This window comes from Dromiciops gliroides, chromosome 2 (assembly GCF_019393635.1).
Source record: "Dromiciops gliroides isolate mDroGli1 chromosome 2, mDroGli1.pri, whole genome shotgun sequence".
In the NCBI taxonomy this organism is placed as follows: Eukaryota; Metazoa; Chordata; class Mammalia; order Microbiotheria; family Microbiotheriidae; genus Dromiciops; species Dromiciops gliroides.
Window position 1 is genome coordinate 410,118,570 of NC_057862.1, and position 16,668 is coordinate 410,135,237.

At 36.2% G+C, this 16,668-nt stretch overlaps 1 protein-coding gene and 1 non-coding gene across 2 annotated transcripts in view; one reads left to right on the forward strand and one right to left on the reverse strand.

The window, feature by feature from the left end:
• The window catches only part of VPS35 (VPS35 retromer complex component), a 39,345-nt gene extending 26,604 nt beyond the window's left edge, over positions 1-12,741 (forward strand). Inside the window, exons 11-17 of the mRNA XM_043985139.1 lie at positions 341-548; positions 788-943; positions 5,743-5,865; positions 7,881-8,060; positions 8,887-9,126; positions 9,853-9,996; positions 12,297-12,741. Of these exons, the coding sequence (XP_043841074.1) occupies positions 341-548; positions 788-943; positions 5,743-5,865; positions 7,881-8,060; positions 8,887-9,126; positions 9,853-9,996; positions 12,297-12,476 (1,231 nt within the window). The 3' untranslated portion in view covers positions 12,477-12,741. The remainder of the gene's footprint in view (positions 1-340; positions 549-787; positions 944-5,742; positions 5,866-7,880; positions 8,061-8,886; positions 9,127-9,852; positions 9,997-12,296) is intronic.
• On the reverse strand, positions 5,350-5,453 carry LOC122744974. The gene has a single exon (XR_006355296.1). It is a non-coding gene; the product is annotated as a U6 spliceosomal RNA (small nuclear RNA).
• Positions 12,742-16,668: the final 3,927 nt, after the last annotated feature.

Here is a 16,668-nt window from a genome sequence, read left to right on the forward strand (position 1 = left end):
CTACACCATGGATTTTAGTTGAACTTTGTTTATTAAGGTCGGGAACCGTTCTTTGGGAAAGTGCTTTCCATGTTCTCAGCAAACGAGTTAATTTTATTCAGCTTTTGGAATATCAGATTACATTCATTCATTTATTTGTTTTGTACTGGTTATAATGCGCATCTCTGCTGCTTATGGTTAGATGAATATCATAATTTCTTTGGAAGAAGGGAGTTTAGTTGAACTGTTGGTATTCCTAGATTCAACTTTTCAGATTGCTTGGGGGGAGGTGGGAAGAGGAGCCTTCTTTTTGGTATGTAGAAAGATAATTTATTAACAAATTAACTAATTTATGTTTTAGTATTGCAACCAGCAGTGCAGTTTCAAAGGAGCTTACAAGGCTGTTGAAGATACCTGTTGACACCTATAACAACATTTTAACAGTTTTGAAGTTAAAACATTTTCATCCCCTTTTTGAGTATTTTGACTACGAGTCCAGAAAGAGTATGAGTTGTTATGTACTTAGTAATGTCCTGGATTATAACACCGAAATTGTCTCACAAGACCAGGTAAGAAACAGTGCCAAGATATGTATTGTGTACATATGTGTGCGTGTGTGTGTGGGTGTGCATTTGTGTATACATAGTATCTTTCAAGATTTTTAAAATTATGTATGTTTATGTATCCTCTCATGCATGGTTATTTTAGGTCTTTAAATAAGAGACTTTGGATAGAGTCTTGTCTTTAGTGTCATTTTTGGTGGTAGGCTAACGTAACTGATATATTTACCCGTTTCCATATTTGATAGGTGGATGCAATCATGAATCTAGTATCAACGTTGATTCAAGACCAACCAGATCAACCTGTGGAAGACCCGGACCCTGAGGATTTTGCTGATGAGCAGAGCCTTGTGGGAAGATTCATTCATCTTCTGCGGTCAGATGACCCTGATCAGCAATTCTTGGTATGATTTAATACATCCATTACCTTTGCTTATATAATGAAACACAAAGTGTGACACATTGTTAAACACTTCTAATGTACTTTGTAGTCTTGGTTGGAGAGTTTTGAGAGAACTTAAAATAGCTAGCTAGCATTTATTTAGCACGTGTTTTTTTGGGGGAGGGGGAGTTTGTGGGGCAGTGAGGGTTAAGTGACTTGTCCAGGGTCACACAGCTAGTAAGTGTCAAGTGTCTGAGGCCAGATTTGAACTCAGGTCCTCCTGAATCAGGAGCTGGTGCTTTATCCACTGTGCCACCTAGCTGCCCCTGTAGCACTTTAAAGTTTGCAAAGCACTGTACATATGTTAACTCATTTGATCCCCACAACAACCGTGGCTGGTAGATGCTGTTTTTCCCTAGTCATTTCATCTATGTGTTGGCTTCAATTTCTCAATTCATTTGGAAATATTTGGAGTGTCTTCCTACTACCTGTGAAAAATAAACCCACTCTCTTTTTGAAAATATATTACCTCTTTCAGAATAGTACATTATCTGTTGTCAGCGTATTAGTCCTTGTTTATTTTCGTTTTGAACTATGGTTCTCCAGTTTGAGTTTTTGGAAAAATATTCAAGTGTAATACTTTGCTTTCCTGGCCAGAGTTGTATGTTTGCTTTCCTGGCCAGAGTACTCATTTCAGTTACATTTTCATTTGGAAAATAGTGCAAAGAAGGATAACTTTGTGTTTAGTTGTAGTTATACCAATTTCTAAAATTGTTCATTATGTTATGTTTGCTCCTATAAAAACAAGAGAGAAAGGACTTAAAACTCCACCCATATCTCCTTCTTCACCCTCCACTCCATGCACAGAATAAGATGCATTGGAATAAATTTCTTTGTTCATTTTTAAAAAATGAGCATAAATACCAGTGTTTGAAATTGATGTGCTCTGTTAAAAAAAGGGTCGCATCGGGTGGCTGCTTAATTTTTTTAGTTGTGGCTAAACAGTGCATCTGACTATTGTATAGATTCATTATAGTTAGTTTGGCTGTGTGATATTAGACAATAGACTTTTTTTTTTTTTTTAGTGAGGCAATTGGGGTTAAGTGACTTGCCCAGGGTCACACAGCTAGTAAGTGTTAAGTGTCTGAGGCCGGATTTGAACTCAGGTACTCCTGACTCCAGGGCTGGTGCTCTATCCACTGCGCCATCTAGCTGCCCCGACAATAGACTTTTTATAAAGCACACCTTTACTTGAGAATGATTCTTGATTTTTAATTTAGGTTGCAATTAACACTTAACATTAGACATGTAGAACTTGTGGAATCCTACAGCTTTTGATTTGGGAGCCAGAGGATATGAATTCAGTTTCTGGCTTTGCTCTATAACTTTGTGACCTTGGGCAAGTCACCTTCGTGGACAGTCCTCCCCGCCACCCCACTATAAAATGAAGAGTAAGACTATTTCCAGGATGTCCTGGACCACTTTGGCAGTCTGGTGAAGCCTATAGACCCCTTCTCAGAATAATGTTTTTAAATGTGTAAAATACAAAGAAAACTAGTTATATTGAAATAAAGATAAAGATTTCCCACCCCCACCCCCCATCTTCTTCATGTAACCACTGAACTCATGGATGCTTTGGGTGTCCATAGATCTCAGCTTAAAAATCCTGAATTAGATGATCTCTTTATAGGTCCCTTCCATCTCAGTGATCTATAAGGACCTTGTAAGTAAATAAGAAACTGAATTCTTATTGGTTTGCCATTTTCTTCTCCAGCTACAGATGAGGAAACTTTGGCAAACAGGGTTAAGTGACCATTTCAGGGTCACACAGCTAGTGTTTGAAGCCAGATTTGAACTCATGAAAGATGGGTCTTCCTGAATTCAGGCCTAGCACTCTGTCCATTGTGCCATCTAGTTAACTCTACTGAAAAGTGTATGTGTGCATATTTTATATAAATATGTATGTATATGTGTGTGTGTATAAAATCTCCTGTGATATATGCAGAAATTGAGAAGGTAGCATTGCATAGTAGATAAACTGCATTTTCAGTTAGCATTTATTTAGAGACCACATGGTGTAGTATAGTAAGGGAAAAGATGATTGGCCTTGGAGTCAGATGATCTCTGTCACTTAATGATTTGTTCTGTAATCCACTTAATTACTTTAAGCTTTTGTTTCTTCATCCTTGTAATGAGAAAATAAATCCTCAATTCTGCCTTTCCTTAAATGTTCTGAAAAGCTAAAGAATTTTAGGGGCATTAAAACCCCATTTGCATTGCGAATTCTTAATTTGAATAGGAGGATAAACAGCAGCTACTTTTCTTTCCATTTGGAAATTAATATTGCCATGTCCCCTGCCTCCCCCCCCCCCAAAGTTTTCTACCTAAAAGCATTTTATAGACTTCTAATGGGTCTTTTAGTTTCCTTACTGTGCTTTTAAGTGTAGGCAATTTTAGAGTTGTCTTGGATCATTGTATTGAGCCAAGTTGTTCACAGCTAATCATCTTATAATATTGCTGTTACTTTATACACAGTACATTTAACTTTGCATCAGCTCATGTAAGTCTTTCAAGGTTTTTCTAAGAGCATCCTGCTCATTATTTCTTATAGCACAATAGTATTCCATCATAATCACCGACCACAATTTGTTCAGCCATTCACCAATTGATTGGTATTCCCTTAATTTCAAATTCTTTGCTACCAGAAAAGAGCTGCTATAAATATTTTGTGTACATATAGGTTCTTTTCCTTTTTTATCTCTTTTTGGATATGACTCAATAATGGTATTGATAGATCAAAGAGTATGCATGGTTATAGCCCTTTGGCTATAGTTCCAAATTGCTCTATAGAATGGTTGAATCAGTTTACAACTCCACCGACAGTGCATTAATGCCTCATTTTCCCCATATCCCCTATGATATTTGTCATTTTTCTCTGCTGTCCTATCATCCAATCCAGTAGGTATGAGGTAGTACCCCCAAAATTGTTTTGACTTGCATCTTTCTAATCAGTAGTGAGTTAGAGCATTTTTTTTCATATGGCTGTAGATAGCTTCGATTATTTTATCTAAAAACTGTTCATATCTTTTCATCATTTATCAGTTGGGGAATGGCTCTTATTTTATTTTTTTACTTTGTTATTCTTAGGGTTTTTTTTGGTCTTCATTTATTTTTGCAACATGGCTAACATGGAAATGTTTTGCATCATTGCACATATATGTTGTTGTTCAGTTAATTGGATTCAGGAAGACCTGCTCTTCATGACCCTGTGGACCATACTGTTCATGGGGTTTTCTTGGCAAAGATACTAGATTGGTTTGCCATTTGCTTCTCCAGTAGATTAAAGTAAACAGAGGTTAAGTCATGAACACAACTAGTAAGTATTTGAGGTCACATTTGAACTCAGGTCTTCCTGACTCCAGGACCAACACTATCCACTAAAATACCTAAGATACCTCATTATAATCTATCTCAATTGGTTTACCTTCTCAAGGAGGCAGAAGAGAAAAAGGGGAAGGAGAGAATTTGGAACTCAAAAAATTTTTGTAAAATGTTAAAAATTTTTGTTTACATATAAATGAGAAAAAATAAAATAGAAATTAAATGCAAAATAAAAAATAGAAATCTTTAATGTATCTTTAGAATGAGATTTGGCAGTACCAGATTTATTTTCTTATGTGTAATGGGAATGGATTAGCTATGAAGGGGCCAGTCCTTAGAGCATACATGGACATTGTGTATTTAGTTCTATTTTTTTTAATCCAAACTTTTCAGTCTCTTGATAACAATAAATAGGAAATAAACAGAGCATCATGATTTCCTATAGAAGCACGATCCAGTATAATAAAACATTGTGAATAAGGGAGGGCAAAAAAGCCCAGAGAAACTAACTCCCTTAGGCAGAAAACTCTTCTTTATGAAAGATACAGTAATTATGGACAACTTTAATTTATACTTATAGACTCATTTGCAACACAAGATGAAAAAGAAAAATCACAAATGATGTATCACCTCACTGTGAGAAAATAATGGGTTTTGGGGGTCCCAGAGGGCCTCCCTCCATCCAAGGACCTAACTGCTTGACTTCTTTTAAGGGCAGCCCAGAGTCAGTAAAGTTGGACCTTGAACTCTGAATAGAGACAATAGAGATTAAAACCACACCTACCTGAAAGGGGGGAAAATGGCTCTTATTTTAATAAATTTGACTCAGTTCTCTGTATGTTTGAGAAATGAGGCTTTTTTTTTTTGGTGGGGCAATGGGGGTTAAGTGACTTGTCCAGGGTCACACAGCTAGTAAGTGTCAAATGTCTGAGGCCAGATTTGAACTCAGGTCCTCCTGAATTCAGGGCCAGTGCTTTATCCACTGAGCCACCTAGCTGCCCCAAAATGAGGCTCTTATTAGACAAACTTGCTTTCACAGTTACTATTAAACATATGGAACATTTCATGAATTTGCATGTCATAACTTGAACAGGGGCCATATTAATCTTTTCTGTATCGTTCCAGTTTTAGTATGTGTGCTGCTGAAGCAAGCATTAGTACATCATTTCTTATAGCTATTGATGACCCTCAAAGTTCATAGTTTGCTGTGCAATTATGACTTCTCATATGTACCTATTTTTCAGTAGTATGAAGTGGTTTTTGTTTTGAACTTGTAGTATAAGGTGATTAAGTGAAAAAAAGTTCTCTATGACTAGGGAAATTAGATCTCTCATAATATGTGCCTAATTGTAGAAAAGCTTAGGTTTTCTTAATAGCTTTTAGTAATATAATCATCTTTTTAAGATTTTGTGTTTTAATCCTTTCTTTTTTTGGTTGTAGATTTTAAACACAGCACGGAAACATTTTGGAGCCGGTGGGAACCAACGCATTCGCTTTACGCTCCCTCCCTTGGTATTTGCAGCCTATCAACTGGCTTTTCGCTACAAAGAAAATTCCAAAGTGGTAGGTTTACTCTTAAGTGTGTAATTTTGTTTCCTCTTTGACCACTTCCTATGTTTTTTGAAATTATGGTGCTCAGTTGAGGTTGTTTGATTATGATCAGCAAGATCAAGTCAAAACATGCTAAAACTTTAAAAGCAGTGTAATACCTGGTTATCTTATTAGGGCTTTTTATTTTGGTTAAACATCACTTAAAAGAAATTGGCACATTTTCTTTTGCCACATTATGGCACAATGCGGTGATCTTATAATGAGGATTCAATCTCTTATTTTCAATTGAATATTCCCAAGTGATGAAGAAATTTTATGCAGAAGTTGTTTGCATGTTGCAGATACTATGACACCATCAAGTTACATTGCAACATGAAAGACTATGGATTCTAGAGCTATAATTAAGGCAAGTGACTTTGTCTTTGGCCAAGGCATCAAGATTAAGAAGATACAAATGTATTTTTTTTTTTTAGTGAGGCGATTGTGGTTAAGTGACTTGCCCAGGGTCACACAGCTAGTAAGTGTTAAGTGTCTGAGGCCGGATTTGAACCCAGGTACTCCTGACTCCAGGGTCGGTGCTCTATCCATTGCGCCACTTAGCTGCCCCAGTACAAATATTTTTAATGATGTTTTTAAAAGATTGTAAAATTTTAAGATCTTGTGCATTTTGAACATATATTAATACATTCAGTAATATGGAGATGATGAACTTAGTATCTAGTTATCAACAATAATTAATTACTCTGGGGCTCTCCTCTGTCACTCAGTTGAATTTATCATATCGTATTATTTTCATATCATAAATGATAATAAACTATTTTCTTGTCCCAGGACCCAAAATTGCTAGTTTTTACTCTGGTGAGTTCTCTAAATATATTATATGAATGAAACAGAATAATGAATTAGAATCTCTGGTAGTGTGGCTTTGGAGAAAATAGCATATTTTATGTCATTTTATTTTGTCCTAAAATTGGCTTATCAAGCTTATATTTAAGAAACAAAAAGATTTATTTTTGTAACAGAAAAAGGGGTTTGTTCAGTTTTTAAATTGTGGTCATATCATCCTAAGTTAACACTGATTACTGATGTTTTTCTTGAAGTATTTGGTTGCCTAAGGAGGGGTGAACTGGCCTAGGATGGAAACAGCTGGTCAAAGCTCCCCTGCTACTCAGGGTAGTACTGGTCTGTGAGAAGCATCCCTGCACTTCCAGTCTGCGCAAGATAGGGAGACCAGTCTTCTTAAAATAAAAAAACAGGGGCAGCTAGGTGGCGCAGTGGATAAAGCACCAGCCTTGGATTCAGGAGTACCTGAGTTCAAATCCGGCCTCAGACACTTGACACTTCACTAGCTGTGTGACCCTGGGCAAGTCACTTAACCCTCATTGCCCTGCAAACAAAAAACAAAACAAACAAAAAACCCTTTCCCAATTCCCCTATTTTAAGAATTTTATTTTTATCATTATCTTTTGTTTTTACATCACCATTTCAGGTATGTCCTCCCCTCTTTCCTTTCCTAGCAAGCCATTCCTTGTAACCAAGATTTTTTTTAAAAGGGGGAAGGGGGAGAAGCAGGTCAGCAAAACCAGCCAACACATCAACTGGGTCTGACAATATTCCACACTCATATTCCCCACCATCTGAAAAGATGGAAGGCAGATGAATGTTCACTTTTTCTCCAGGGCTAAGCTTTTGTTTTTTTCTGTGCTTCATTCCATACCAGTTCATGTGTTCCTTGCATCTTTGAATTCTTCATAACTGTCAATTCTTATTGGGCAACAACGTTGACATTGCTTCATGTACCACTGTTTATTTAGTCATTCCCCAATTGAAAATATGTTACTTGATAATTAGTTTTTAGCTTACTTAAGATTACAAAGTTGGATTGTTTTTGTTGTTGTTTTTTATTTTTGTATAATGTTTTATACTTTATAATGTCCTTTAGGTATAAAATTAGTCAAAGTGATGGAGTGAATTTATGACCATTCTGAATGTTCAGAGTATGGATTTTGTTTGTTTTGTTTTCTTAGGATGATAAGTGGGAGAAGAAGTGCCAGAAGATTTTTTCATTTGCACATCAGACTATCAGTGCTTTAATCAAAGCAGAATTGGCAGAGCTGCCTCTACGCCTTTTCCTTCAAGGGGCTCTAGCTGCTGGGGAAATTGGTTTTGAAAATCATGAAACAGTGGCATATGAGTTTATGTCCCAGGTAACAAGAGTTTTATTCTAGGTTATTTTGTAAGCATAATTCAGCATTCCATGAATCAGTTTTGTTATTAGTTGTTATAATGTGAATATGTATAACTTTTTTGCTACTTAATGGACCCAGTCCTCTCCCACCTTAATGGAGCTGGGCTTAAGGAGAGTCTCTTTATACTAAAGTCCCATTATTAGAGCTGGGCTTAGTTCCATAGAACATGAGGCTGAGGTCATGGTTCCATCCCTAAGGCAGTTAGCCTCATTGTGTTCCTTGATCACAAATTGAATCCTTAGCCAAGGCCATGGTTTTCTTCTGTCCTAAATTACAGACTGTACCCATAACCCTATCTTTTTTGAAGATGTGTTACAAAAGGAATAGAGTATGACTGATTGGGTACAAACTTGGAAAATAGTGTGCATATCCTAGTAATAGTTGATCACTTGTGCCATCTTGGGTAGAGAGAAACTTTTGTTGCACCCTAAGGACTCCAGGGCTTTGTCATCTTCCCTTTCAGTGTACCCCAAGGACCACCACCAGCAGTAGTGCCCTTGTGTATGTGGTGTCTCCCTTAATTAAAGGTGAAGCTCCTCGAGAGCAGATATTCTTTTGCTTTTTAAACTATTGTATCCCCTTAGTATATAGCACAAATAAGCGTTAAATGTTTTTTTCTGTTATATTTTGTACTGTGTCTTAGCAAAAAAGTAAAACAAAAAGAGATACAACTTCTATTAATTGGTAAGAAATTCCAGATAACTTGTAAAAATGCATAGAAAAACTGGAAATAAATGATGCTTATAAAAAAGGTTAGCAACACTGTATATGTTGTGTCCACAAGGCATTTTCTCTGTATGAAGATGAAATCAGTGATTCTAAAGCCCAGCTGGCTGCTATCACCTTGATCATCGGGACATTTGAGAGGATGAAGTGCTTCAGTGAAGAGAACCATGAGCCCTTAAGGACTCAGTGCGCCTTGGCAGCTTCCAAACTGCTTAAGAAGCCAGACCAGGGCCGGGCTGTGAGCACATGTGCCCATCTCTTTTGGTCTGGCAGAAACACAGACAAGAATGGGGAGGAGGTGAGTCATGGGGACTGGGGGAGTAGGGAGCATGAGGGAGGGGGGTTTGGTCCTGGCCACATCCTCTAGGAGGGTCTTCTGAAGCAGGTGCTTAGACATGTGAAGTTAAGGTTAAAGCCTCCTCTGAGAACTTGTAGAGCTGGCAGTGGACATTGATGTGCTTCATATTAGAAATCCATGGGGTTGGAACAGATGTATTGAGTGAGCTTCAGTGGCATTGCTTACATTTCCATTCTGTGGTGAAAACTCAGCTTAAAGAATTTTTCAATATAGCAAGACTGTGACATGACTGATAATTTACTTTTATAATATTTCTTCAAAAATTGTGTGTGTGTGTGTATATATATATATAAAACTTTAAAAATTTGCTCTTTTTTTAAAAAACATAACCTTCATTTTTGAAGGTTACCCAGTTGGTACCCAGTGAACCATCCCTATGTAATAAACAGTAAAAAGAAGAGGGGCAAAAAGGACAGTTTAACAAAACAGAAGCCTCAACCAAACTTGACAATGTTTTACACCTTCCAAGAAAGCAGGGGAATGCATTTTGTCATCCCTTTGGGGATGAAAAAGCTTACTGTAGAGTTCTATAAAAGAGCTATTTAAACTGGGACCTTTTTTTCCTAAATTGAGAGAATTTCTACCCTTTAAAAAAATGTCCTTAAATGAAAAGTAATAATTATTTCATGACCAACCTCTGTTTCCTCTTCCCCTCTTTCTTTTCAGCTTCATGGAGGCAAGAGAGTAATGGAATGCCTAAAGAAGGCTCTGAAGATAGCAAATCAGTGCATGGATCCCTCGCTACAAGTTCAGCTTTTTATAGAAATTCTGAACAGATATATCTATTTTTATGAAAAGGAAAATGATGCGGTAAGTGAATTAACACTAATGATGCCAGTCTTATGGGAATAAGAGCAGGTCCTGAGTTTTTTGCTTTTATTCTAGAACTTTAGGGCTGCCTTATCTTTCAGATTTGCAGATCAAGTACAGGAGAAAGGAAATGCTTGATGGCTCTGTTAAACTCTCTTCTCTTTATTTTTTCCATTTCACAACTTAATTGCTAGTAAGATAGCTGACAGAACAATACAAAAGAGTACCAGTACTAAGTGTATGTACTGCTCCTTACACTGTGTAGTCTGTAGTTGCTGACTGTTTAAACTCAAGGTTAAAAGAATACAAAAAGTTAAGAACATTTAAAACAGTTGCTACTTAAACCAAGAATAAATTGCTATTGTTTTAGAAATTTTTCTACAGTACTATTACCAGAATGTCTACAAATTAATATTTAATTCATTCATATTCACAAGAATGTCTTCAGAAAATTGAATTGACTGTAAATGAAAAATACATAACTGTATGTTTACATATATATTGTTTATCACATATTGTCTTTAAGCCTTACTTGTAGAGATAGCATGAAAGTGTGGGAAAAAAATATCATCCCTCCCTTTCAACCCTCCCCCCAATTCCTAGTCCTTCCAACCATATGCTTTTGTTTTTTGGGAGTTTTTTGTGGGGCAGTAGGGGTTAAGTGACTTGCCCAGGATCACACAGCTAGTACGTGTCAACTGTCTGAGGCCAAATTTGAACTCAGGTCCTCCTGAATCCAGGGCCAGTGCTTTATCCACTGTGCCACCTATCTGCCCCACAACCGTATGCTTTTAAGAATGAGGTTTATGTGACTTACAGATGGTAAGAACTGTTTGATCTTTGTTCATCCATTTTCTCCTCTCTTAGGTGGCATCTGTACCTCAATCTTTGGACAAATGACCTTGAATTCTATTTATAGTTACTTTTTCTGAAACTGAATTTACCTGTCTGATTTATTTGTAGTCTTGTATTGATCTTTATTACTTTTGTGTCTGTGTATTATACATTTTTATTCTAATAGACTTTCTTAGAAGTTTCTCTTTCTGAAAAACTCTGGTGTTTAAGCAGAGTATTGCTTTTTGTGTCTGTTAAATTGAATCCCCTTACTGCATAAACCATTGTCATCTAGACCTAATTACACTTTTAAAAACCCACTTAACTTGGGGCAGCTAGATGGCTAAGTGGTTAAAGCACCGGCCCTGAATTCAGTAGTACCTGAGTTCAAATCCGGTCTCAGACACTTGACACTTACTAGCTGTGTGACCCTGGGCAAGTCACTTAACCCCCATTGCCTGCAAAAACAAAAACAAAAACAAAAAACCCCACTTAACTGAACAATAGCATTCATCACCTATAGCTCTATACCTGATATCTCATTCTCTCAGACTTCCCTTACTGAGAAATTGATTTATTTGTTGTATGTGACTTTTTCCAGCTAAGAAAAAATATGTGTTTTAGTAAAAATCCTCTTTTCTTGGAATGTTTAATTGATTTGATACTTAAAAAGTTTTTTTTTTTTCATTATGTAGTGAGTACTTTCTTTTTTACATATAAGGATTAAAGTTGATAGTTATTGGTCTTCTACCTGAAGTTACTATTTTGTGCATTTGTTGTATGTCTTAATTTTTGTGTATTTGGGGAAATAAAGAAGCATCCTAGGAATTAAAACAGAATTTGTTGAACCTTTTCCAGTAGCTTGCTAAGTGATCTTGGACAAATTTTTCTTTGATGGAAGAACACATCGTGCATGAGAAAATTCTGTTCTGTTTACTGCTTAGGGGTGGTACGTAAAATAACCACCACAAACAGCTTGAAACCCTTAAAATCATTTGTTTGTGCTAAATATTCTGTATCATCATCATCATAATCATGATGTGGAAATCATTGGGAACATTTCTCAGTGCATTATCCTAATAAGATCAAACTTTCTTTCTTGTAGGTACTATTTTGTTGTTGCCTTTTTTTTTTTTTTGACTTAGGATCTGTAGCCAAATAGGAGCATACATTAACTAGACTTAATTTGGAATTGTAAATGTGAACCTAAAGTTAATCTGTAGCATATTGGTGAGAGTATGTTGCAAAATTTCTCAGGTGATTGCAATTGACTCCTGTTTGAGTAGGAACTATGTTCTTAATAACACTTTCCTTTTAATTGTGGGTTTATATTTTCTTAATTTAAGTTGGTTCCTAATTTTCACTGTTACTATATAATAAGAGAAATATATTCTTCTAAAAATAGTATTATTCATTTCTTTTTTTCTTAAATTTACTTGGTTATAGAGTTATGTATTTCATTGTAGGTGACAATTCAGGTTTTGAATCAACTTATCCAGAAGATAAGAGAAGACCTTCCAAATCTTGAGTCCAGTGAAGAAACAGAACAGATTAACAAACATTTTCACAACACCCTGGAGCATTTGCGCTTGAGGAGGGAATCACCAGAGTCTGAGGGCCCAATTTATGAAGGTCTTGTCCTTTAAAGAGAAGAAACACAGACACACTGTACTTTTTTTTCATTTACATACAGTATGTTTTTTTATTATGCTAGATTATTTCCCTCCCCATAGATTGTGCCTTTCAGAAATGCCAAGTTAGGTTATCTTTCTCTTATCTGTGATATATTTTATTCAGCACCTCCAGACACTCACCTTCAGGACCTTAACAAATTAATTCAATTCACAGGTATTCAAGTTGGGTCATCAAATGTCTGTCTGATCATCAGAAATAGCATGATTGAATTGTTTTTTCTTTTTAAAAAAATTCCTCTTATCTTCAAGTCTCTTCTTTCAGCTATTAATCTTTTCCTTTTCTGTTTTTCTTCACTGTTTGTTGTTGTTTCTGTAATTTTATTCAGTCCTTAGGGATTACTAACCAGGAAGTGGCTAGTGCTGTCTGTCTTTGTATTCTATAGTTCATCTTGATTTTTACAAGAGATTTGATTTGGGGGTGGGAGGGTTATTGTACGTTGAATTCAGCTTGAGCTTTTCTTTAAATGCAAGACAAGGCTATGTGTAATATTTCCCCTAAAACTAGAGTATATTAATGCATGTTTGAGAGTTTAAAAGCACCATGGTTAAAACCAGAAGTTTATATTTTGCATTTTTGGACATCCACTAGGGGCCTATACTCTTCACTGGGCATATTTATCAAGGAAATTTTGTTCTAAGTCGTATAAAAATAGAAATTGTGATCTATATAGTTTATGTATAACCTTCATTATTGTAAATTTAGGGGAAAATGCATTACACAAGTATCATGATTTTGCACCAGTGAAACAATAAAATTGCTATAACAATTTAAAGTGTTTGTCTTTTTCCTTTTGTATTTTTTTACTTGAAGAAAAACTATTAACATCCCTAATATAGTTGAGAAAGTGGCTTAAGGGTACTTATACACTTATCTGGTTCTTAAATAGCAGTCTTGGCAAACCATTGAAATATAATTCCAGCCTTATGCTACTTTACAAATAGATATTATAGCCAGCTGTGAACTAAAATGTAGGGTCTAATGCATTTTTTTTAAGTGAGGCAATTGGGGTTAAGTGACTTGCCCAGGGTCACACAGCTAGTAAGTGTTCAGTGTCTGAGGCCAGATTTGAACCCAGGTAATCCTGACTCCAGGGCCAGTGCTCTATCCACTGTGCCACCTAGCTGCCCTCTAATGCATTTTTTTTAACTGTTAAATCTTGAAAGAACAATCAGATGTCATCCCAAGATTAGCAACATTTAAAAATCTCATCAATTGCCATTTTAACCTTCCTCAAACCCACCTGAGTGAGCCTTTAGTGTTTGAAAGATTTACCTTAACTAGATTTGCTATGGAAGATATCTGTTTGAGTATGGATTAGGTATAACATGCATTTTTTTTATTCATGGAAATTTATCTAGAAGAATAGGAAGATGGCTTGGTAAGGTAGTGAATGGCTTTGGTGATTCAGAGAGTGAGTTGGGGCTGGAACATACAATGAATTATAAGGTACCTCGGAGGTCATCTAGTGCAACCCATAACTGAAGCAAAAATGATGGGAGCATAGTGTGGTACATGTAAGATGAGATGAAAGATTTGGCCAAATCTTCCTTCCCCAATATTCTAAACTTGAATATTTATGGATAATTCAAATGAGTCATCATAATTTATTCATAGTACCTTAAGTAAATCCTTTTGCTTATTTTTACTCAGGAGTCTAATTTTTTACCAGCATCATTCTTCTGCATTTGTGAGGTAGCTGGGGCAGTGGGAAATCACTGTTGAGGTTCACAAATGACCTAAAATTCTGGAGATCATACATACTCAAAGGTAGTCTTCTGGAAAGTGGTTTGACCAGATGGCCGTGTCTCAGTTTAGGACGCCATGACTACAGTAAGTCCATGCAAAGTTCTCTGACAGCTTTAAAAAAGTTTATAACTGCATAAAGGAGGTATTGATATCCATCTGCTTTACCAATAAAGGACATTTTCCAGAAAAACCTGTAATTGCCCCAGCTTTATCACTTAACTAGCTCTGTATAAATAATAACTTTCTTGATGTCTCTGGGTCTCAATTCCCTCTTCTATATAATGAGGAGGGTTAGACCTTGATTATTTCTCTCTTTTTTTTTTTTTTTTGTGAGGCAATTGGGGTTAAGCGACTTGCCCAGGGTCACAAAGCTAGTAAGTGTCAAGTGTCTGAGGCCGGATTTGAACTCAAGTACTCCTGACTCCAGGGCCACTGCTCTATCTACTGCACCATCTAGCTGCCCCCAGACCTTGATTATTTCTAAACTTTCTTCTAGCTCTAAATCCTTGGGCCTAAACCTGCATGATAGTGAAGAATGAAATTAATCTTATCAGAGGCTCCTAGGTAAGGATTGACATGTGCAAAGTCTTTTGTTTGAAGAATTATTCTGTTTTACAAATAAGATAAGGGTCCTTGACTTCCTGCTTAAAAAAAAAAACAAAACACAAAAACAGCTATCCACCCACTCCTGAGTTGCAAACTGTCCAAGTTCTGGGAAGGTTGTTGGATTCTGAACTGAATTGTCTTTCATTTAAGGCCAATTAAGGATATCAAAAGTTGGCTGCTTCATTTTCAGTGAAATTCTATCTGATTATACCCTGTGGAAAAGCCCTCTTAGCTAATTTTTTTTTTATTTGCAGTGTGGTTGTGAGAGTTAAATACAGTAAGCTCTTGAATTCATGCACTAGGAGTATTAAGTATTGACTCATTTTCCTCAAAAGGTGGCATTTTATCAACTACTTGAAGGATCTCTTAAGTGTTTGGGGACTTTATGTTAATCTATGGCACTGTGATCCTATTTTCTTTTATGCTTGATGTAAGTATTTAATAAAAATTCAGAATTATGAATTCTATATTATTTTTGGATTGTGGCATTATTTGCCAGGTATATCAGAAAGAGCATTAGACTTGGCATCAAGAGACTCAGGTTCACATTCTGACTCTTACTCTATGTGTGACTATAGTGGGCCTTGGGTCAGTGCTAAGCAGCAAACATGCCTCAAGGGTACAAAGAAACTAGGCACAATACAAATCGATTACAGGAAGCCAGATACGCATATTGTTTAGAACTAGGAGGTGGAGATGACCCAGGAGCTCAGGAATGTAAACACAACTGTTTGAAAAAGCTGTAATTTTCCATTTTCAAGTCTCCTCCACCTACCCCCTATGAAGGCATTGTCTTATGGCTTGGAGAGGATGAGGTCTTAAATTTCTCTTCCAGACCACATCCTTTTGCACCAAATAAAACCTTATGCTATCTCTGAAATGTGTGCCTATCTAATTCTTTAACTGAGGCTATCCAAGAACCAGCCCTCCTGTGACATGACTTTGGAAAAACTACTTCTCTTAACCTCTTATGAGGATAATGTTTGTACTACTTCCCTCAAGTCATGGGAAAAGTACTTTGTAAACTTTAAAGAACTATATAAAGGTGAATTTTTTTGTGCTGTTTAAAAATTCACTTGGTTTGCACTATAAATAGGTTTAAAGTGTGTGTATGGAATTGGAATGAGAATAATTTGATGACATAAGTGGAAAAGAGCTAAAATTCTCTAGAACAGTGGTTCTCAAACTTTGAGGACCATTTGAATGAGCACGAAGCACCCTTTTGGACTACTCATATCAAACAAAATTTTAACAATGGAAGAATGGTGCTGCTTGCGATGATGAAGCTACCAGTGTGACTTCAGATAACTAATGTTGAGAATCATTGGTTATCTATAGGAAAAATTATGTCTAATTCATACCAGACAGGTTAGAATTTGGCTCACTCTTGCAAAAGATATTCATAGAAGGAGATTTTGTTTTGTCTTTTTACTACTTATTCATTCCAGTATTTATATTTCATGGCTAGAAATTACCTCTAGCTAGTCTTTCAGCTTATGGTTTAAATTGAATTCACTTGAGGGCAGCTAGGTGGTGCAGTGGATAGAGCACCAGCCCTGGATTCAAGAGGACTTGAGTTCAAATCCGGCCTCAGACACTTGACACTTACTAGCTGTGTGACCCTGGGCAAGTCACTTAACCCTCATTGCCCTGCAAAATAATTAAATAATTAAATAAATAATGCTTCAGCATTCTAAATTGAATTCACTTATCTTCTCTCCTTGCAAGAGATGATAATTGCATTCAAGGAAGCTGTGTTTTGTTTTGACTTGATGATTGTTAAATATGATT